Source organism: Theobroma cacao, chromosome 10 (assembly GCF_000208745.1).
Source record: "Theobroma cacao cultivar B97-61/B2 chromosome 10, Criollo_cocoa_genome_V2, whole genome shotgun sequence".
NCBI lineage: Eukaryota > Viridiplantae > Streptophyta > Magnoliopsida > Malvales > Malvaceae > Theobroma > Theobroma cacao.
This window is the reverse complement of record NC_030859.1, coordinates 3,553,136-3,577,071: the sequence shown is the minus strand read 5'-3', so window position 1 is coordinate 3,577,071 and position 23,936 is coordinate 3,553,136. Positions and strand designations below refer to the sequence as shown.

Sequence of the window (23,936 nt, the reverse complement as noted above, 5' to 3'; positions counted from 1 at the left end):
TAGCCCTCCAAATTGTGTAGAGTGCTGAAATTGCATGGTTGTTTCCTACTGTCAAGGTTGTTCAAGAACCCTTGCTCATTTCTTCCTTCTGTTGTTCATAGGTCAGACACATAGACGTCCACGTGACAAAAATAATGATAAAATCATTTAGCTTTTTAAACTGAAATTTACACTGAAGTTAATCTTTATCAATAATCTCAAAGAGCAAGATTTTGGGAGCCACAATTCTTCCCTCATATTTACTTTATATGACGCGAAAGGAATCAGAGGAAGTTTGTCAGATTGGCAAGGGGGGAATAACACTCCTAAGTTTGTTGCTACCACTCAGTATCAAAACCTTGGTCTGCATCATACCAAATTCTGATTTTTTTTTCCTTTTTACTTGTTTTCTGTTTGTTTTTTGCTTCATTCTAATCAACTGACTCTTATTGGTCTCACTGCTTTCTAATGGCAGCTTGTTCCTCTGTTGTAGGACTTTCCTGCTTGCTTTGGATGAATATGAGAGAGAGAGAGACTATTGAAAACCTCTTACTCCATTAAACTTTTGGTGATGGAATTACTGTGTCAGGCTGTATACTAAATGATCTGCCGCTTAAAATTCTATAACTAAATCCCCTCTGAAATCAATGGCTTCAATCTGCTTACTTAGAACATCGACTTCATTCTCAAAACTAAATAAATTTTCTTTGTCATCTGAATGCAGCTGATTTTCCAAAGGGTGTCCACTAGCAGCTTCATTCTGATTCGGAGATGACTTCACAATTTGGTTGGCATGTCCCTGGCTGTCAGGTCCAGTGATTTCTTTTGAATAAGATCCCAGACCATCAGTTTTCAAGCCATTTCCACTACTGCACTCACAGGATGAATCAGTCCCGGCCATGAAACTTGTGGCAAAAGAGCTTGTCATGGTCCCAGATAATGTAAATTCTTGACATGCTTTTTCTCCTTCAAGCTGGACAGAACAACAAGGCTTGATACCCTTGGAGGTTTGGTCTCCAATTTGTTGAGAACCCATCTTTCTCTCATTCATATTGCTAGTCCTTGTTGATGTTCTTGGTGGCTGAAATTTACCAACTCTGCCTCTATTTGAATTGCCATTAGGATGATGCAGGCCACTTCTAGTTTTAGAAGTACTTTGCATACCAGAATGAAACTTTAGACCTCCATTTGGGGTTAATGCACTAAAATTTTCCTGTTAACAGAAAGATGTCATTCAACAGGAAGAATGTGAGGTAAAACTCAGTGATACTGACCTACCAATGGAATAAAGCAAATAGATAAGACAACGAACATAAAGTAACTAACCACATCAAAAAATCCAATCTTTGGCGATGGCATTCGAAGGCCAGAAGGTTTTATTTCTCTTGAAACAGCTGGAGGTAAAGGACTACTTCCCTTTGAGACTCCATTAACATCTTGATATGCCAACCTTGTTTTTTTCCTTTCATTTCGAACAAAGGGTCGATCACAAGATCGATTCTTGGTATGTGATCCTTGAGAAGCAGCAGAAACCCCTCTTCTGAAAGCAATATCCACGCTTGTTGAAGAATTGCTAGATACATAATTCCCAGAAGTTGATGATTCAGCAGACCAGCAACCAACAGAGCTAGAAAGTGAAGTGAAAGAGTTCAGTGTGGATGGTAAATGAGTAGGATGAGTAGAATCCAACAGTTTGTTTTTGCTTCTAGTTAAGGATCTACAAGGAGTCCTAGAGCTTGAATCACAAGCAGCCAAATCATTCTTTCTTCTCAGCGAATTTGGAGATTTAGCAATTGGAGTAGACTGAGTGCACTCAGATCGTCCAAAATCTCTGGAGGCAATGCGCAAAAGTGAAGAAGCTGGTTCTGGAGATAGTGTTAAACTGGGAATAACACTACATGAGTCACCAAAACAAGGTTTCTTTGACATAATTTGTCCTGCAAAAGTCAAACAAGAATTCTGAATAAACTTTATCTTAAAGGAAAACTGAGCGAGAAAATAAAAATTTATGGCAATGTTTACCAGATGCAGCTTTTCTGATTTTTTTTTCCATTTTCAAGTGGTTTGCACCCAAAGATGCTCTTTTGGTTGCAGCAGCTGTTAGAGGGTTGGCCTGGCTGAATGTCTTCGACGGCTTAAGAGAAGATGAAGTATTCTGTTCTCCACATTGAGTAGCATGCTTTTTGGTCCAGCAAGTAATAATATCAAGTCAGTCATATCTAAAAGTCTTGTTCATAACAACTCGGCTTTGCATTGACAATGAAGGAAGATGCAGCAATCACTGTAAAGGCCTGGCACAGCTTATGTATCATTGTCACAATTTCACTACACTCAACTAAACATACCTTTGCTCGTGGGGGATTGGTAGCTTCGTTTGCTATCTTTGCCACTCCATGCATGCTAACAGTTTGCCTTCTGAAAGCTGGCAAGGGTTTAATCTGAAATTTTGTAGTATCCAGCCTTTTTGAAGCTGCAAAGAAGCAGCAGCACTAATAAGTATACGGGGAAAAAACCCAAGAACCAAATACATATCATCCACAAATGCACGAGATGATTAGACAACATACATCTAGTTATTATTATTAAACTAGTGGGATGACTTTTTTCCTTGGTAATCCTAACTAAGCCTCTAGTATGCAAGTTACATGCACGAAGAAAAACACAACTTTACAATCAAACCTAGAAGCCTAAAATGCATCAACATGCAAACTTGACATGAATGATTGCATCCGTGAAGTTCCCAGTAAAGATATGATCAAAGCAGCAGACACTTACAATGGGGATTTTGTCTGCCTCTTTGGCTTTGGAGGTTGCAACTTGAATTTACCAAATTGTATGCTTTGATTGATTTGTGCATGGATGCTCTCATATCATCAAAAAGATCAAACTCAAGACTTGCCAAGGAGTAATCACTATCTATTGTACAGTTTGAGTCAGCAGACTTCCAAAATTCTTCTTCAATTCCAGGAAGTATATGATTTTGTGTTTCGGACTTCTTATATCCTTTGTTAACCATAGACAACTCTTCCGAATCCAATACCCCTAAGCATGAAAAGAATTGAGTATCAACTAGAAAAACATATAAGGCAAAATAGCTAAAAGACTTGTGAAGAAGCATACCTGCATTAGTAAAAAAGGCACTATCCCAAGCAAAACTTCTTCGGACAACACACTCACCAATTCTACTTGCCGCCAAGGACTCAGAAGGTAAATCATTTGCTTCCTTGAGCTCGGATTGAGAATCTCCATTGTCTCCATCATGAAAATTCAATGTCTCAAACAACTCTTCAGGATCCAAAACTCCTGAGCATATGAACAACTTGCAATTCAATGAATCATGAATGACTTGAAAACCCTCAATAATGATATAAAAGCACTTGGAATTTTTTTTTTCAGTCCTAAAACAAAACCTGGACTTGTGAAAAAGGCACTATCCCAAGCCAAACTCTTGCGCAAATCATACTTAGACTCGAATTGGTCAGGCTTTTCTTCTTCCCTTTTCCACGGTGCATCTTTTGCTGCCTCAATTAGCCTAAATCCATCAATATCAACCTTCTTTCTGTTCCTTGAAGCCTCTGATAAATTAGTAGTTCATCAACAAATCCATTTCTAATATATATATATATATATAATAAAAGAAAGGGAATGATCAATCAGATTGAATCCTGATATCACTCCAACTTTAAGGACTTAAAAATAAACTATTGCAAAATAATTCAATCCTACTATCATTAAAAAAAAAACAAAATGATTCTTTTTCTGTAATGGAATTGACTAATTTGAAGATCGTCAATTTATTCTTTCCTAAAAATTTATTATTTACTGATAGATAATAAAACCCAAGAATTCAAAACAAGAAAAAAAATAAGAATCACAAAGAATTCAAGGAAGTGTTTATTATCTTTCCTCTGTTTTTCTCAACATCCAAACAAAAAAAATAACCAAAACCAAAAGAAATAACGTACCAGGGAGTTGAAATTCCCGCAAAACACTTCTTTTAGATGACATTCCTTCTTCAAGATTTCTCCTTTTAATTTCTTTTTTTCCTTCTAGGTCTTGGAGGTATATAAAGACAATAAAAGAGAAAGAAGAAACAGAGAAGAGAGAGAGAGAGAGAGAGAGAGAGAAAGAGAGGGAAAAGTGAAGAACTTTTAAAAAATTTAGGAAATGAAAAGATTTTAACTGATCAAATTGTAATTATTACTAATTAATTAATTATTAGGTGGCATAATTGTAGCAGATGTTTTGTGCATGATTTAGGATAAGAAGATTCTAACTTTTGTCTTAAATTGGGAATTATAATAAGCTGACCTGATCTAGGAAGTTATTTCATCAAAAACAAATGAAAACTTGACACATATACAATTCCAATTAAATATTATTTATTGAATAGTTTTCTCCAAAATAAAGAAAGCCAAATTTTGTTGTACTCATTACATCCTTAGAATTAGGAAAAAAGAAAGAAAGTGATAGGTTTTTAAATTAATTCAAATATGAGATATAAATATTTATTAATAGGAAAGGTAAATTATTAATACTATATTATTATTTTTATTTATTTTAATTTTTATATGTTTGCTAATTAAGTTAATGCATGTTAAGTCATGGCATCAATTCACTTACAAAATTATATAAAATTAGTATAGAATTATAGAATTATGTAATTATCAATACATGTTACTCTGCTTTTATTTGGGTTATTGGGTTATGGGCTTTCATTGATAAGCAGAAAAAGTTTTCTCAAAGAGTAGTCCATAAGACCTGTTCTAGCACAGAGTGGAATATAAGCCTCTCATGCTCTACTAATCAAAGATACAAATTTCTCATGCCTGGAAAAACTCAGATGAGGAACCAGAGCATAAGCTGGGGCTGCAATTTCAATTCATGCATGATACAGAGGCATAGAAAACAGATAGGCAGCTTGATTCTACAATGCAATTCTCCTAGTCCTCAAGGATAGCATCCATGGAAAGGTCATCGTCTAAAATGCTATTATATTACACTAGCTGGAGCATGTGGATAAACAACATGCAGCTTATAGCATAATTTAAGAAAGAAAGAATCCGAGCTGAAGATTCAAGTTGCACCAATGGAGCTGTCTGTCTGGTTGCCTTCTTCAGTGGCAAGTTGAATCAACCCTACCAGCACCATACCGACATCAGAACTTCAGGATGTGTTCTTGCCTAAAACAATTGCATCAAAAGAATAAGAACAAGATAAGAACAGTAGGAGAAACTGATGCAGATAAATAAAAGAGCAGAATATGTTAGCAAAACACCAGTCATTATGCACTGTTCATAGTTTATTTATCTACTTCACACCACTAAAACACTGAATTAACTATATTTGGTGTAATCCCATGATGCAGGCATCTCCAACAAAACGACATGGATTCAATATGAACATCTAATATAAAACCACCAATTCCCACCTCATAGCTAAATCATTCAAATAAGGTAAAAACAAGATATACCAACCCAACTAGCCCAGAGATCTATTCACTTCTGGCTCTCAAAATGAAAAATAGCAGCTGCTTCTATTACTACCATTGGCACTTAATGGTGGCATATATAGATTTAGTAATTTCATTATCTTACACCTCTTCTCCCCCTGTAAACACCCAAAACCATAGTAATCAAATGATTTAAGTGCAAGAGATGATCTTCTATAACTGTTTTGATTAAACCAACTGTGAAAACTGTGAAAATGTCAAAGTCTTGATTAAACCAACTGAACCGGTGATAAACTAGCAAGAGTATAATTGCAATACTCTCCTACTAGCAGAATTCATGGTTTTCAAAGAATGAATTTGCACTTTTGGCCCTGCTCTTTTCCTACATTGCAGGATATCACTTTTTTCCCTTGCTTGCCTACGCAGATGATGTTCTCTAACAGCAAATCCCTGCCATTTTTCTTGACGCAACCAAAGGAGTGGGCTGACATTGCCACACCTCGGTTTTATGGCTTTTATGAAGGAAGGTTTTGAAGCAGAACCACCTATCTGTATCGCAGCCCTCTAGAGCCGCTTCAAGGTCGGTGCTAGCTCTATGCCACAAAAGGATCACTGCTTTGGCAAGACCAAGACCCCTGCTGATACCATTCATGTGCCCAGAGTACTTTATTATCAGGAAAGGGGCCGATAGTTGGCCAAAGTATGTTCATTTCACTTAGTAATTGCAGGGAAAATCGATTTATCTACAAAATGAACATTGCATGTTAATAGCCACAGTGGCAAATATACAGACATAAAAGACTGGAATAAAAAGGAAAAACAAACCAACAGTACAGCATACATGTAAATGGTCTGTGACTGGATTCAACAACTTGCTGTCAAGAAAAATGGCAATGAAGTTTTTCAAGTCATACAGTGTCCACCATTCTGATGTGATGGATAGAAGTAACATTTGGGCGTTAGACAATGAAGGGAACTGGACCAAACTTTTATAAAATTTGACCTCTTGCAGGACTTAAAAGGATGTTTAGGTTTTGGAAAAATGGTAAGGTATTCCTTTGTGACCTTGATACCAGTTAGATATATCAGGACTAAAACCAGGAAAGCTTGGGATCCTCTTCAGGTTCACACATACGAGGAGAGTCTTGTTGCTATGGGTAGAAGGTAGCTAAAACTCTAGCCTTTCATGCCATCTAGCTAGCTGTTGCTTTGTTTTAGTTTATACAAATGTTTACAGTTTTTCCAATCCCTGTAAGGACATGTATGTGCATGGTTAGTCAAAAAGGGTATTAAGGCTTTTGGAACTACATTTGGTTCTATCGATTGCTCCATCCCAACAGGGTGTATGCCTGTGAAAGAGGTATCTTTAGTTCTCAAATGCCATAGCCCCCCAAATTGTGTGGAATGCTGAAAGTCCATGGTTGTTTCCCCCTGTCAAAATTGTTCAAGAACCCTGGCTCATTTCTTCCTTCTGTCGCTTTACAGTATTTAACTTTTGATGTGCTGTTGGAGTTAGGCTCCGCTTGCAATACTCTTTAATGTGAAAAGTTAGTTTTCAATTTGGCAAAGTAGTGCTGTGCGCTAATTACATGTCTTTTACTTTGTGGTTATTTATTTTCTTTTATTTGGTGGTTATTTGGTTTCTCATATTAGCCATATTTTGACAGTAAAAGCAAATGTAAAGGACAACCCACAAATTTAGTGGTGTGACAATCCCAAGTTGTGCTATTTATTTATTTTTAATTTTATCAGTTTATTTTTTAATATTATCTTTTGTAAGGTTATAAAAGCTGTTATCCTTATGAATGAAACTGTGAGTGATTACCTTCCTCTTTTTGTTTTTTAGCACTAAATAACCTCTTAAGTTTATCAGAATTTTAACAGGTGTCATTCCTTTCAGTCCCAACGTCATAGGTCCAGACACATGGATGTCACCTAATCTCAAAGAGCAATATTTTGGCAGCTACAATTCTTCCCTCATATTTACTTTAGATGGAGGGAAAGGGAATCAGAGGAAGTTTGGCAGATTAGCAAACGGGGACTAACACTCCTAAGTTTGCTGCTACCACTCAGTATCAAAGCCCTTGTCTGCATCATACCAATTTCTGATTGTTTTTTTCTTTTACTTGTTCTCTGTTGTAGGACTTTCCTGCTTGCTGTGGATGAGAGAGAGTATTGAAAACACTCTTAGTCCATTAAACTTTTGGTGATAGAATTACTGTGTCAGACTGAATACTAAATGATCTGCCGCTTAAAATTCTATAACTAAATCCCCTCTCAAATCAATGGCTTCAATCTGCTTACTTAGACCATCGACTTCATTCTGAAAACTAAATAAATTTTCTTTGTCATCTGAATGCAGCTGATTTTCCAAAGAGTGTCCACTAGGATCTTCAGTCTGATTCAGAGATGACTTCACAATTTGGTTGGCATGTCCCTGGCTGTCAGGTCCAACGTCTTCCTTTGAACAAGATCCCAGACCATCAGTTTTCAAGCCATATCCACTACTCCACTCAAAGGATGAACCAGTCCAGGCCATGAAACTTGTGGCAAGAGAGCTTGTAATGGTCCCAGATAATGTGAATTCTTGACGTGTTTTTTCTCCTTCAAGCTGGACAGTACAACAAGGCTTGATACACTTGGAGATTTGGTTTCCTGTTTGTTGAGAACCTATCTTTTTCTCCTTCACATTTGCAATTCGCCATATTTCCATAACAAAGTACTGCATGAATGATACATTCCTGCACCAAATCAATCTTTAATTGATTTTTTAGTTCTATACAGCACATTAAAATTGCTATTAGACAAGTTTTAATTATTTTAACAAAGAACTTACATCTATCACAATTGTTTATTAAAATTTACACATCCGTTGCATCCCACGGGCCTTATTCTAATTTCATATAATTAATAATGCATGTTACTTGCTCTGCTTTTATTTGAGTTATTGGGTTATGGGCTTTCATTGATAAACAGAAGAAGTTCTCTCAACGAGTTGTCCATAAAGCCTGTTCTAGCAAAGAGTGGAATATAAGCCTCATGCTCTATTCATCAAAGATATAAATTCTCATGCCTGGAAAAACTCAGATGAGGAACCAAAGCATAAGCTGGGGCAGCAATTTCAATACATGCATGATAAGGAGGCATAAAAAACAGATAGGCAGCTTGATTCTACAATGCAATTCTCCTAGTCCTCAGGGATAGCATCCATGAAAAGGTCATCTAAAATGCTACTATATTACACTAGCCGGAGCATGTGGATAAACACCATGCAGCTTATAGCATAATTTAAGAAAGAAAGAATCCGAGCTGAAGATTCAAGTTGCACCAATGGAGCTGTCTGTCTTATTGCCGTCTTCAGTGGCAAGTTGAATCAACCCTACCAGCACCATACCAACATCAGAACTTCAGGATGTGTTCGCGCCTAAAACAATTGCATCAAAAGAATAAGAATAAAATTAAAACAGTAGAAGAAACTGATGCAGATAAATAAAAGAGCAGAATATGCTAGAAAACACCAGTCATTATGCACTATTCATAGTTTATTTATCCGACTTCAAACCACTAAAACACTGAATTAACTATATTTGGTGTAATCCCATGATGCAGGCATGTAGCTCCGTGCTCTAACAAAACAAGATGGATTCAATATGAACATCGAATATAAAACCACCAATCCCCACCTCATAGGTAAAAATAAAATATACCAACCCAATTAGCTCAGAGATCTATTCACTTCAGCCTCTCAAAATGTAGAATAGCAGCTGCTCCTATTACTACCATTTCCACTTAGTGGTGGCATATATAGATCTAGTAATTTCATTATCTTTACACCTCTTCTCCCCCTGAAAACACCCAAAACCATAGTAATCAAATGATTTAAGTGCAAGAAATTAAAAGAATCACTTGAACCACACTCTTAGATGGTCTTTCATAACTGGTTCGATTGTGCAAAGCCAGAAGAGAGCAATTATCATAATTTGAACAACATCAAGATAAAAACTTTCATGCAGATAGGACCGCAAGGCAATACCTGAAATTTCCAGGTAACTTTTGACAGTGACGATATTAAGTGGCAGATTCCTCACCTTCAGCCACAGCAGGGGGCAAAGTCTCCATTCCCATAGTTGTGGAAACAGTTGATGGTTCCTCACCTGTAGTTGTAAGAACAGTCGAAGCTTCCAAACCCAACGTTGTGGGAATAGCCACAGTTTCCTCGCCCAAGGTTGTGGGAATAGTCGAAGTTTCCTCAGTCACGGTTGTCGGATTAGTTGGAATTTCCTCAGCCAAGGTTGTTGGAATAGTAGAAGTTTCCTCACCCAAGGTTGTGGAATTAGTTGAAGTTTCCTCACCCAAGGTTTTGGGAATACTTTCAGTTTCCTTGCCCAAGGTGGTGGGAATAGTCGCAGTTTCCTCACCCAAGGTTGTGGGAATAGTTGGAGTTCTCTCAGCCAAGGTTGTGGGAACAGCTAGAGTTTCTTCATGCAAGGTTGTAGGAATAGTTGTAGTTTCCTCAACCAAGGTTGCAAGAACGGTTGTAGTTTCCTCAGCGACAATTGTAGGAATGGTCTGAGTTTCCTGACCCAGGGTTACAGTGATGGTCGAAATTTCATCGCTCAAGGTTGGAGGAATGGCAGGAGTTTCTTCACCCAAGGTTGGAGGAATGACAGGAGTTTCTTTGTCCAAGGTTGAAGGAATGACTGGAGTTTCTGCACCCAATGTTGTGTGTAAGTCAGGAGTTTCTTGGCCCAAGGTTATGGTAATGGTAGGGGTTTCTTCTGCCAAGGTCACAGGATAGATAGGAGTTTCTTCGCCCAAGGTTGAGGGAATGGTAAGAATTTCTTCACCCAAGGTTGTGGGAATGCTAGGAGTTTCTTCACCCAAGGTTGTGGGAACGCTAGGCGTTTCTTCATCCAAGCTTGTGGGAATGCTAGGAGTTTCTTCACCCAAGCTTGCGGGAATGCTAAGAGTTTCTTCACCTAAGGTAGCCATGCTTGAAGTTTCCTCATCTAGACTTACATTAACCATTGAGGTTTCCCCACCCAAAGTTGTGGTGATGGTTGAAGTTTCTTTGCTCAAGGTTGTGGTTATAAATGAATCTTCCTCACCCATGGTTGTGGCAACTGCTGAGGTTTGCTCACTAATAGTTGTAACAACTGTTGAAAATTGTTCACCTACAGTTGTGGCAACCATAAAAGATTGGTCACCAATAGTTGTAGCAACACCCATAGTTCCCTCACCTGTGGTAGAGGCAATGGGCAATGTTTCCTCATACATGGTTGTGGCAATGATTGAAGCTCCATCACCTAAAGTTGTGGAAATGGCCAAAGTGTCGTCACCTAAGGATGAGGCTATCATCGAAGATTCCTCATGGAAAGTAGTAGCAATGGATAAAGTGTCCTCACCAAGGGTTGAAACCATGAAAGAAGCTTCCTCGCCTAGGCTTGGGGCAATGAGTGAAGTTTCACTCAGTGATGAGGCAACAAGTCCATGGTCCCCACCTAGGGTTGAAGCCATGAGTGGAGTCTCCTCAGCTAGGGTCGGAGCATACAATGAAGCTTTGAATGATTCAGATATAGTGTAGTTGAGTTGATAATTTACAGCCACTGACCCAAAGATGTTGAACTTTCCTGCACTATTGTAGGCAACTTCCGCATCAGATGATCTTCTAAAAACAACTCTGGCACGGCTGGTTTCACGATCAACTTCTGTCTCAGATTCCTTTAATGGTCCAAAGTGCTTGAACATCTTATTTAGCTTTGTTTCTGAAGGAACAGAATTAATCTCAGAGAAGTTCATAACAAGTTCTGCCGGGGCCCTCTCATCAACATAGCCAGGGGGTTTTTCTGCTGTCAGATCGTGATTGACATCAGAATATCGTTTCCGTGACTTACGGCCTTTTTGAAGTGGTTTCTCTAATTCAACAGGCACAATTTGATATTGTCCCCTTCCATTTCCGTGTAATGGGTGCTCTTCAGAACCATTTTGGACTATTCTGTCAGTCCAATAAGTGTCATTCATGTCCTCAAACTCAAAAGTTTCTGGAAACCCAATGATAGAATTGGGTGACTTCTTCCTTTTGCCACCTGCTTTGTCCCCAGGAAGCTGATCCACAACCAATGAATCTCTGAAATCAGAAAAGAAGCTAATAAAAATATTAAAAGAACTGTAACTTTTCATCGGATCACATGCTGCCAAGTGAAGTTGTGATAGCAACTCGTCTAGTGATGAGTATTCAGCTGTAACATTCATCCTCTTTCGCTGGGCATCTTCAGAATTATCAAAGGGAACATCATACCCATCTGCAGCAGTATTTTCACTGCCTCCATCAAGCTTACCCTTTGGAATCAACGGAGATCCAGTCATTTGGCTAGCAGCTCTACGGATACATTCACCAATTTTAAAGGATGGCTTTGGGAAATGGGGTGTGGTTAAAGACACTTTGGCAAGGGAAATTGTCTTCCTCCCTTCCTGCACCACTGAGTCGTCAAAAGAATCAACAGCCTTTCTTTTCTTGCCAGATGATGATGAAGGGAGCCTATTAGCTATCCCATCAGTCCCATTTTCAACATCAGGAGAATCAAATGTCTCATCCATCAATTCAGACAAGCTTCTTTCCTTTTTACTAGGATATAATCCATCCTTCAGATTATGCTTACGTTTAAGGTAAGAGCTTCTCTGAGACATTGAAGTCTCCTGGCCAGTGGAAATTTGCTCCGCATCTGTATCCATAGGTGTAGTATGCTCAATTTCCTCGCCAAAGTACATATTCTCTTCAGAATGTGAGGTATTTGCTTCATTTTCACTTAACCCTCCACAGAATTGGAATTCTGGCAGTTGATGATAACCTTTTAAACGATAGAATGCCAACAATTGGGCTTTAACAATTACAAGGTCAAGCCGATCACCCCCACCAGATGGAGACTCTGCTAAGGCTTTCATATAGTCAACTAATTTGTCAGGTTCAAAAGAACTAGCACTCAAAGACACATCAACACCATCTCTTATACTTGATTCTTGCCGAACTCCCGTATTCTCAACTTTTTGAAATTTTATCTTGTCATAGGCGTCCTGTGGCATGCAAGAGCAAGCCAAACCCAGCTCTGCCCGTCTAGAGACTTCTTCCAAAGCACAATTGACCGCATTCTGGAATGACTCCGAATTACTCTGCTTCTCTATCTGAGAGAAATGAGTTCGAAATGGCTTCAAAAGAGATGCTTCATTCCAAGCAAAAGTTCGATCCCCAAAGTAGGCAACCAAAAAGCAATCCTTCTTATGATACTTCACTGCCTTCTCAGAAGCATCTGATGGATCAAATATTTGTCCTGGCCACCATGGATGGCTCCTCACCTTACCCCAGACTAAACCAGACACAGAAAACTCACCTTCTTCCTCTGACAGCAGCAGGTACTTAGCTTGATGGACCTTTACTGCACTTGCACACTTTAGAACTGTCCGTTTGACAGTCTTTTCATCAATGTTAGTTGGCTGTTCAGAATCAGTATCATGTTCTTCAACTTCCATTTCTTGCACTTGGTCTAAACCATCTTGTTCAGCACCAGTAACTTGTTCTTCAACATACAAATCTTGCCCTACACTTGAATCATCCTCAGAAACTGAACTCTTAGCTAGCTGATCTTCATTTCCCGAGGAATGTAATACCTTATCTGAAGCAACAGAGGTAGATATTTGGTTTGAAACATTGTTATTGACTTTCAATACTTCACCTCCATCACTACCAACAAATGCATCTTTTTGGTGACCCAACAATTCTGAACCTTCACATGCATTTTTGTGATTTTCAGTGCCAATGCCCACTGTCTCAACTTTAATAGAATCTTCTTGAACTTTAACATCTTGCTCTGCATCAGAACCAACAATTTTGGCATCAGAATTCTGGTTTTCAACATCCACTGCTTCCCCCATACATAAATCAACTTCCTCTCCCCTGTCAATGTCTGTGCCAGCCTTTAAGCTTAGGTCATTTCCTGAGGAAGACAAAATCCTATCCGAATCAACATTGTTGGAACCAGCAAAGAGAGTCAAATTAAAAAAAATATAATACATAATCAACTCTTGCAACTTCACCTGTAGCATGATTTTTAATGATCTGGTGAGAAGTATTAACTTCCATCTGGCATTGCTCAGAATCAGTACCCTGCTTGTCAATTTCCATGTTCAAACTAACCTGCATATAATAATGAGTCAGGATGGATCAAAGCACCTTTTCATTTTTTACTGTCACCCTAACCAGATTGTGGAAGTACCTTCTCGTCCAATTGACCTTCAACAACCAATTCAGTTGGCTGAATCGAGGATACCAAATCTGCATGTATATTGTAGAGATTTTCAGTGCTACCACCAACTCTGAGACTCTGAAACTTCATTGCGTTCTTCAACTTGAAATTTCAAATTATGATCAAAAGCACTAAGTTTCATACCTTTAGCTTCACAGTGGGGAACATCTTCAACAGTAACCTGTGTCTTCACGTCCAAGGAATTGGAGTCTGCATCAACATCAGCAGCTTTCTTTGTTCGTCCAGATATAGTTTCACGAGCACCATCTGTGGTATTTAAATCTTCCCCATCAATAGTCATTGGAGCTTCATTGACAGCTTGAGTTTGCACATTTGAATCTTCAGAAGCAGCTGACAAACATACAACTGCACTCTGGTTTTCATGATTTAATTCATTGCCATCCAAATCACCAACTTTTTGTGTCTCCCGAGCTTGATTTGCATCTCCCCCACCTTTATCCATTCTGCTAGAAGGCTCTGCATTCTGACAAGCTTCTCCCCCTGCAGAACTATCAGGTGCACTAGAACCTTCAATCCCAGCTCCATTTACCTCATTCTGAGCCTTACCCCTCTCAATTGCTGACAATGTTTCACCACACGAAACCTCGCTCCTTGAACCCAAATCACCAGCTGTATCATCTTCACCATCTAAACTAGTCAAATTACCCTCCAAACCAACTTCACCTGGCTCATCATGACCACAAACAGCTTCATCATTTGAATCACCCCCAACCCCACCTCCACCTCCACCTCCCCCATCAGTAGTACAAATACCATCAACATAAACATGAGAACCCAAAACCTCCACCATTATATCATCTCCATTAATAGGACCTCCTTCCACTCCTTCCTCAATCTGAACTTGACCCTCACAAGCCATTGTCTCAACCGCAGTTTCACTAACAGTTACTAAAGATTCCGTAACAATACTCCCTGAACCACCCTTCTCTTTTGCTTCATCCATTCAACAACCGATCTGGGTATTTTCCAAAATCATCAAAAATAAAGCTCCAAGATTGAAATTTAAAAAAGACAAAAAAAAAAAACCTGATAAGAGAGAATTTTATACCATAAACTATATGGATAAATCACAAGAGCAAAAAAGAGTTTAAGCCATTGGCTCAACCACAGTTTCACTAACAACAACTAGAATCCGTAGCATTACTAACTAAACCACCCTACTCTTCAGCTTCATCCATTTAAAAACTAATCTGGGTATCTCTCAAAATCATCAAAAAATTGAAAATTTCCACGAAAACAGTGGAAAATTTGATAAACCCTAACCAAAAAACCCCTTACCCTAACACTAATAAAAACCCTTCATATGAAAGATCACAAGAAGCATGAAGGGAAAAGAAATTAAAAGAAGAAATCTTTACATTATAAACTATAGAGATAACATAAAAAGGCAAAGAATTTACGTTTACCTTTGCTAGATCTTGGCAAGAAATATCAAAAGGGGTATGAGGGTTTGGGGTTTTGAAAGAGAGAAAGAAAAACAAAGTAACTTTCTTTCTTTCTTTTTTTCAATTTTTTTGGTTGGTTTTTGGGCAAAAGACCAAAGAGAGTTGGGGTATTCCTTTGAGAGAGATCCAAAGACAATAGAATAGAAACTAAGAAGGCCCGAACATAATGGCTTCTTGTCCTTTCCACTTTTCAGTGATTGGTCATCACTCCCAGCAAAAAGAAAAATATATACTACTCCTAGTACTGTAGTACCATTCTTTTGTTTTTTGCATTCCTAAGGCTAAGGGTTCCACTAAACAGTTTTTGTGCATGTACGTGGCATCTTGGCATTGGATTTTCAGGGGATTTTCGTGACAGTCATTGTAGATTCATGTACTAAACAATTTTTTTCTTTTATATCTTCCTTAGATTTTGCTATGTCAACTTATCAGTATTATAATATTAATAGAAAACTGATGAGAGTGTTGAATTAGTACAGTATAAGTATAAATAAATTAGTGCATCCCATAATTTACATTTAATTTAACATAAATGTATATTTTTTTTATTTTAAAAGTTATGGATAAACTATTAAATTACCATAAATATAGATATCGCAAAAAATATATACTTTTATATAAAAAATAAAATAAAATATCGCACTTAAATATTTGACTCATTAGTTAATGTATTATTTTCTATTTAAATAATAGAGTTCGAATCTCTCTCTTTCAATTACAAAAAAATAAAACAAAACAAAACAAAATACCCACCACCTAAAATGTCTTACCTGTTCCTCACAATTTCGAAAATCTCACTTATATTCGCATGTGCCAATTAACTGTAAAACTTGCAATATAGTGCATATTTTGAATTATTCAAAAAAATTTAAATAATTTTATATTTTTATTATATTTAATTAAATTTTTATATTTTAATTTTAATTTAATTAATTAACTATAGGTATTCAATTAAGCACCCCTTCATCATTTGTAAAAGAAAAAAAAATAGTTAATTCCAACTTTGTTTCTCCTCATTTTGTCCTTTTTCCAAACTTGTACCAAGTAACAACAGACCACTGCATCTTGACTGGTCAGTCAAATTGGGTTGTGTTCGGAGGAGAAAAGAAACAGTTTTTCTGTCTGAAAAATCTTAATAGTATTTAGTAAGTCTGAGATCTTTTGACATATATATATATATATATATAATATAAAATTCAATATTTGAGATACTAAAATTATAAATAAAATTATAAATATTTAAAATAAAATTTTAAAAAATTTATAAATTTTTAAAACTTTGGAGGGCGAGGGCTCCTACTAGCCCCCCTCCCTCCGCCTCTGTACGTATTGTCATAATCCACATGTGAAATTTGTTTTATAATAACCATAATACTCCTTTTTACGTGTAATACTAGTATTACGAGATTCATCATGTGGTATGAATCAATGGAAGAGTCAATGAAAAGAGACAATGTCTGTTCTAATACCATTTTAAATTTTTAAGATTGACATCCAACATAAAATTAATTAATAATAATAAATCGAGAAATACTTGTTATATTTACATGCTTAAAATATTTTTGACTTAATTTTTTTATCACCGCTCTAATATTCCACCTTACGTGCAAAGAACACGAAACTATTACTTGGAATGAATCATAAAGAGAGTCTATAACAGGGCCAACAAATAAAACAATTTATTAATTAACAATAACTAAAAAGATTTTTATTATGTTTACTAGAATTTGATCTGACAAGTCTCGTTAATTATGGCTCACCACTCAAACAGGCCATCAATGATGTGGTCCATTCAAAGCCAAATCTCATAACACCTCGCTCTTGATGATTTCCAGTGAAAAACTTGATCACTTGTTTTGATTTATAATACTCTTTCGTGGATGTGTCCATGTGATGTTGTCTAAGAATCTAATCAAAAATATCTTCGAGAGTCGGCCTGGCCTGGCCCAGAGCATCCAACCTGGTGCAGCTCTCGTTAGATAGTGTTTGCTCCAAAAGTTCGAACCCACATGAAAATCGAGTTTGGATAACTGGGGCGAAAGACCCTTTCAGCCAGTTTGGGCCTAATTTTCTAAATAAGTAATCCCTATTTATGTGTGTAATAATAAACCTGATCATCAAGTATTTGATCATAACATAAACCAATGTTAGCCTTGCTAGTTAAAATTAATAGCTTTATTTCTTGGGTTGATTAGAGAAAGGAATGAAGAGATTGAAGTTCTCAACTCACGCTTGCAGAGTTGCATTGCTTTGCATCTCATCCCATCAACCTCGTTAAAAAAACAAAAGAGATGGGCTTTAATAAAACCAAGAGAGCATAGGGAAATGGGTTGTAGTTGAAAGAGGAACAACTCAACTTTTCACATGAGAAAGTGGACTTTGTTGTAGTTGAAAAAAAAAAGTGTGATTTTGGAGTTTTGAGCATTTGGTGTTATTATGAAAATAATGATAAAAGTTTAGATATATAAAGATAAAAAAGTAATTCTAATTCCGATGATTTATAAGTTTACAGCACGAGAGAATGATATTTTTTTTCTATAATTTAAAATCTTATGTATTCAACAAAATTGATTTCGTTCGTTTTTATAAATTAAAACAATCTTATTAAACATTCTCTTTACTCGAAGATTATGAAGTTCATTGAATAAACACCTTAAATTAGGTTAAGATTACTTATGACCATGGATTCGATCCCGAAATTTCTTTGGAAATGTCTCCTTAGGGACAAGTTAGTTGTATTATTAAAGCCTTAAACATGGTAATTGGAAGATGGCCATGCTAATGAGAATTATACCCAAAACAAATGATGCTAATGAGAGAGAAAGAGAGGGAGATTATTGAAGTAGATTTAATCCACTAAAGCCATAAAAAAACCCTACCCGTAAGATATGGGTAATTAAAAGATACATGACTTCTGTTACATTCTTTTCTTGTTCTAATGGTTCACAGCTCAAGCTTAGACGTTAGAGAGAAAGAGAGAGAGAGAGGGAGAGGGAGAGGGAGAGATAAAGAGAATGAAAGAATCTTATCAAACATCTAAGAATAAATATTTTAATTAAACAATTTTTTTTCTTAAGGAAAAAAATATATATATATATATATATATATTGGAAAGAAAGAGCTACGACAGATCAGATAATAATGTTGCTCTGAGCAGCTACCATCTTCCCCCACTTTGTTATTTGCCAACAAAGTTTTCCCTCTTACCCAACCTTCTTAAAGCCTTCACCTGTGCCAACTGTACCTATTCCACAGCCAAGCAAACTGTCTTTATAATATCAGTTTTTTTAGTATTTTTTTATCACTAAAAATCATAATAATAATAATAATAATAATAATAATAATAATAAAGCAAATACAAACACTCATACCACAAATTTAAGACACATGACAATCTTATTTCCCTAATCATCCAAATGAAAGCTAAAACACCTAAATAAAAAGATGTTTAAAGCTATTTAATATACGTTGGGTTCGATTTTTGAAATTGGGTTTTTTTTAATGTTATTTAAAATAGAAGTTAGGGTAATATAATTTAAAAATGAGCTTTAGGAGATAAAAACGAAAAATAAACTCATAAAAACCAAATAATACAAAAGATTATAAGTTAAAAATTGCCTTTAAAGTTGAACTCATGTCAACTACAATTTTACGATTATTCAATCATAATTATTTAAAAAAAATCATTTATGAATGTGAAGTTTATAGTAATATATATATATATAATTGATAAATTATCCTTAAAATGATGTAAAGATAAGGCTCTAATTTGTTAGATTGGTCAATAATTTTGGTCCAAATACTCGTATCCAAATCACATGGGGTTCCTTATAAAGCCAGTTGGCAAGTGGGCCCCAAAATCACCCACGAAAACTCGATCAGGAACTCACGTGACACAATGATTTCATTAGACGTGGCACTTAGTTTTTCAAGCATGTTACCATGTGAGTCACCATCATGATGGATCAATGGATGTTACCTGAGTTAGGAGCCATTGCTGCAGCAGGTTTTGACATGATTGCAGCTGCTGGGACTGTGGTGATGGGACCAGCCGTTGTTGGGGGGAAGACGTGGGCGGGTAACCCCATTGTCTGTGATTGATGGTAGTGATAGAATGGGTACATTGGCATCAATGTGTTTGCACCTACAAGAGCCTGCCCGGGGTACACTTGGGAGAAAGGCCCATTCATGTAGGTTCCTCCAGTGTAGCTCAGTTTCTGTTGCACCGTCACACACCAGATTACACAAAAATCTCTATTCAGTACTCACCTCATGCACTTTTTATCAAACTAATGAACAATTCGAAGAGAATGAATTACAATCTAAGACATGAATTACAATCTAAGACCCTTTTTTTTATTTAAATTAAGGTATGAAATAATGATATTAGTGTTTTGAAAAATTAAAATGATTTAATTTTTGTATATATCATGCAGTTAATGTATTTATAGACATGTGAGTTTCACTTGTCTAGTCCCAATGATAACTGACATTTGCAATATGAAGAATAAAGACATGTTTGAAAATAATACAATTAAAAAATGACAAAATCTATAGTATTATGGCAATAGAGGACATGTAGAGACTATTAAAGCAAAATTTGGCAAATTTTGTTAAGGTTGTTTGGACCACTGAGGCACTGACCAGGAAATTTGGCTTGACTGATTGAATCATGACAATCAGATCTTGGATGGATTCACTTGAAATGAAAAGATACAAGGTTTTCATTAATTGTCAATGTGGGACCACTTTAACTCTTTGGGTAATGTAAAATTTAAAAAAAAAATTAAAAATCAGTGATAGACAGTGAGATCACATGATGCTATCATAGACTGCAATTGCATGAGGAAAAAACCCACTTACATGGTTGTAGCTGATATCTGCGGCAATGTAGGCGGGAGAGTACCTGAAGAAGTGACGAGAGAAGTTATTAAGGCAAAGTCTATTTTTGTACCATGAAACCTACAACAAGATCAATGAATCAAATGGCCCTACCCATAAAAAGGAACGGCCTGATGGTGCTGATGGTGAAACGGCGACGCTGGTGTTCCCGCTGGGTAATACCACTGCACAGGATTGGCTGGTGCAGCTGATGCTGCCCTCGGTCCAACGTTAGATCCTTCATGATCAAAACCCCCAACATCAGACCCCCCCATGATGGTCATATTCACAAAAATGCCATCACCATCTTTTTTTTCTTAAAACAATTAATTATAATATATTTATTACTAAAAATTTTAATTTCGTTTCTCTAAGATAGCAAATTCTAATGCATCAAATATTATGTATAAAGACCTTGTGGCGGAGGAGCTGCGGAGGCGGACCTCGGGCGGCGAGCACCGAGAGATGCAAGGTTGCAGTTGGCTCGGCGGCCGTTGATGATTGGGGTGGCGTCCTCGCAAGCTTTCTTAGCAGCTTCAGGATCCTTAAATGTAACCTAAAAAGAAACACCCCGAAAACCAAAATTTAGCAAAAAAAAAAGAAAAAGAAACTGCGTCGGAATCACCAGTAACCGAGTCCATTTTAGTGAGAAACAGCTTACAAATCCATAGCCCTTGGATCTGCCAGTAACTTTATCAGAGATAATCACAGCTTCAAGGATCTCACCATACTTCTCAAAGTGCTCTCTCATGGCTTCTTTGGGAGTCTCCCAAGCTAACCCTCCAACGAAGACTTTGGTCAGCGTTGTGTCACCAAATTGCCCAATATTGGTACTCATAGTCATGGCAGTAGAGAGAAAAGAGAACACTACTCCTTCTTTAACTTCAATGACTTAGTAAATGATGCAGAAAATATGAGGGTTTTGGATAGAAAGGAAAAAAAGGAGAGGAACCCAAGAAGGGAATCGGGAAGGAAAAGGTGAATATAAGGTGGAGGAAGACAGGGTGGGAAGGAAATAAAGAAATGAAGAAAAACAAAGGAGACAGAGAGGCAAGACAGATAGACATTGGGCTTAGTACGTTATCAACGTGATCACACATATTTACACTAATTATTTATGTATATATATTTATTTACTTATTACATATTTTTCTTAATTGAGTGGCTTCAATTTACACTACTGTCGTTTATTTTTTTTGTTATTTTCTTTTTAAATTTCCGATAATTTAACAGAATCTGATTTCTTTTTTTTTTTTTTAATTTCTTTTGTTTTTTATGCGCCTTTGTAAGGTAAAAACTAAAAAGTATGACAAGTTGTAATAAATGTCACTTGCAAATAGTCCACGCGCCATTAGGGAATGGTTTGCTATTTTGGATCCTTCTATTAATTTGTTGAGATTCAATATTATTTGGTATAATATTTTAAAAATTTTAAATAATTTTTTATTTTTCGATTATATTTAATCAAACTCTTTGTTTATACTTTTAATCAAATAAAATTTTATGACTAATGATTTGATTAATTGTTATTAGTCAAAATATCACTTATTAATTTATATCCACGTAACGTTAAAGTGATGGGTGAAAAATATCATATAATTAAGTCTTCATCTACTATAACATGTTGATATATCACACTAATATCACATGACATAAAATGATAAGTGATATTTTAAGTAACAATAATTAATCAAACGTTTAATATTAGGGTAATTATGTGATCGAAAATAATAATATAAGAGTTTGATTGAACGTAATAAATGAATAAAAATTTATTTGAATTTTTTTAAATAGTTCAAGAGTTTTTTTTAGGTATTACGTTATATTATTTCTCTATATCCTATTCCAAACTAAGAGTGTTAATTATAAAATCTCAAAATATTACTTTTTTTTCTTAGTTTTCTTTCTTTTGCTAGTTATTACTTATTACTTAAAGCTTAGTTTTCATTATTTTTACTTTACTTGAAAAAATTAAAAATTGTAAACTAAGAAAATTCAATCTTCTTCAAAACTTCTACTTAACTTTCCTAATTTATAATTTAAACGCCCTTCTAATAAATTTTGAGTCTTTTTTTTTATTTACATATATAAACCAAATTACTACTTCTCTACTATTATTCGAATATAAAAATTTAATCTAATTCCGTCGTAACTATATCCTTTGAGCTAAATTCAAATGGTAAAAGTGATTTAAATTTAACCCTAGTAAAAAAATTATATCAATTATCACTTGCCATACTTTATATTTTATTTCAAAATTTAGATTTTAGTGTTTTGTTCTTTTTTGCCTATGTTTTATCTTGCATGTGTTTTAACTATTCCCACAATTAACTCAACCTCAGCCACATAGATTTGCAAATTTTACCATAATACTATTTTTAAAGTGATAAAAACAAAGAAAGAATTAAAATTATATTGAAATTTCTCACAAAGTAAAAGAAGGCAACCTTAGACAAGAAAAACACTCAATTGTTAATAATTTTACAAATTAAATTGCTTTTGGTTGCAAGTCATCAAAACCCAATCTTCAACTTTAAATATGGTGTTTATTCAACTAAAAATATAAAATGTCATAATATCTTATTTTAAAAATATAGATTTTACCTGAAAATGAGATGATTATTTGAACATTTGATTCAATATCCCTTAAAAAAATTAGATTTAAATTCTTCTTTCACTCAAAATTATACTTGATTATACAAAAAAACCCATCCATCAAATTAATAAAAATAATCCAAAAAAATTATAAAAGAAATATGAGATACTACAACTTGCAATAGAAATCCCAAATCTAATTTTATTTAAGCTTCACCTTCAAAATTATAAATCATAATTTCTTAAATTAATTACTGGATAATTCCACTAATAATTATAAAAAATCATAAATATTTATAAATAGATTATTTTACTATTTACACGTTATTTTTGAGTAGTGGAATTATCTCACTACATAGTAAAAGTTCTTAGGAGCGTGTGTCGACGTGCCGAGGCAGACGCGTAGAAGAAGATAAGGGGGCTAAAAACAGATGGAAAGACTTGTGGGACAGCTAAAAACCGTACAACGAAATTAAAGGGGACCCACAAAAGTTAAACTGAATTTTGACGTACGCAACGTGGAGTCCTAAGAAAATTGTCGTCAGCCAACGCGTCTCTTTGCACGCAATTTAATCAAAATTTGCATGCACGTTTAAACCAAATCCATTTATTAAAATTAATATCACCTCGTATGATTATGTAAAAAAATTTAAAAATTTAATAATTATTGCAAGTCATTTTGTTTTATATTTGTCACAACGTGTGAGTTCAAGAACAGATAATATTATTACTCGTCAATAACTTAAATCATATTGTAAAAATAATTATTATCTCTTGGTAAATATATATTTTTATTTAATTAACTCTTAAATTTTGTTGGTATTTTAGATAAGCTAGCAAATTTCCTATTCCTAAATACTAGAGTCGGTGAACAGGTGTATTTCGATCATTTCCAATTTTGAATATTTTTGGCTTTGATAATTTTCAAGTTGAAATAGTTATGGTTCGAGTTACAAATTATAAATTTTTAAAATACTATATAATATATAATAGAGTTCGAGTTTAGAGTATTCTAAAGATGATATTCAAAATTTATCTGAATTTGTATTGAATTTTAAAAATTTTATTTGAATCCATTCCATAAACGGATATAACGTATCCGTATCTTATGTTATCGAATTAAATATTTACGGATACTTGTATAATAATAATTCGTTTACATTTATAATTATTTTAAATTTGATTTTTTTTTTCAATTCAAATTATGATAATTTGAAATATATACATATATATATATATATATATATATATATATATATATATATA

The 23,936-nt window shown here is 35.3% G+C and overlaps 3 protein-coding genes across 9 annotated transcripts; all 3 read right to left on the bottom strand.

The window, feature by feature from the left end:
• On the bottom strand, positions 126-4,029 carry LOC18586336. Of its 2 annotated transcripts, none has more exons than XM_018129229.1 (8): positions 3,945-4,029; positions 3,443-3,554; positions 3,100-3,282; positions 2,755-3,021; positions 2,325-2,449; positions 2,002-2,158; positions 1,306-1,916; positions 126-1,192 (listed from the first exon to the last, which is right to left on the bottom strand). In XM_018129229.1, exons 2-8 carry the CDS (start codon positions 3,489-3,491, stop codon positions 593-595), a joined length of 1,992 nt encoding a protein of 663 aa, XP_017984718.1. In that variant the 5' UTR covers positions 3,492-3,554; positions 3,945-4,029; the 3' UTR covers positions 126-592. The 2 variants fall into 2 exon arrangements, with proteins under 2 accessions (XP_017984718.1, XP_017984717.1); XM_018129228.1 differs by having other exon boundaries at positions 3,390-3,554; positions 3,945-4,024.
• LOC18586334 lies at positions 8,446-15,348 on the bottom strand. Of its 5 annotated transcripts, none has more exons than XM_018129227.1 (7): positions 15,156-15,348; positions 13,873-14,704; positions 13,699-13,757; positions 13,520-13,619; positions 9,520-13,419; positions 9,143-9,276; positions 8,446-8,855 (listed from the first exon to the last, which is right to left on the bottom strand). In XM_018129227.1, the coding sequence occupies exons 2-6, from the start codon at positions 14,690-14,692 to the stop codon at positions 9,260-9,262; spliced, it is 4,896 nt and encodes a 1,631-aa protein (XP_017984716.1). In that variant the 5' UTR covers positions 14,693-14,704; positions 15,156-15,348; the 3' UTR covers positions 8,446-8,855; positions 9,143-9,259. The 5 variants fall into 5 exon arrangements, with proteins under 5 accessions (XP_017984716.1, XP_017984715.1, XP_017984714.1 ...); XM_018129226.1 differs by having other exon boundaries at positions 9,465-13,419; positions 15,156-15,346; XM_018129225.1 differs by lacking the exon at positions 9,143-9,276 and having other exon boundaries at positions 9,465-13,419; positions 13,873-14,736; positions 15,156-15,342.
• LOC18586333 (probable RNA-binding protein ARP1) lies at positions 18,038-21,139 on the bottom strand. 2 transcript variants are annotated; one of them, XM_007009653.2, is made up of 6 exons: positions 20,737-21,139; positions 20,490-20,631; positions 20,190-20,313; positions 20,058-20,100; positions 19,174-19,411; positions 18,038-18,438 (listed from the first exon to the last, which is right to left on the bottom strand). In XM_007009653.2, the coding sequence occupies exons 1-6, from the start codon at positions 20,917-20,919 to the stop codon at positions 18,398-18,400; spliced, it is 771 nt and encodes a 256-aa protein (XP_007009715.1). In that variant the 5' UTR covers positions 20,920-21,139; the 3' UTR covers positions 18,038-18,397. The 2 variants fall into 2 exon arrangements, with proteins under 2 accessions (XP_007009715.1, XP_007009716.1); XM_007009654.2 differs by having other exon boundaries at positions 18,038-18,458; positions 20,737-21,138.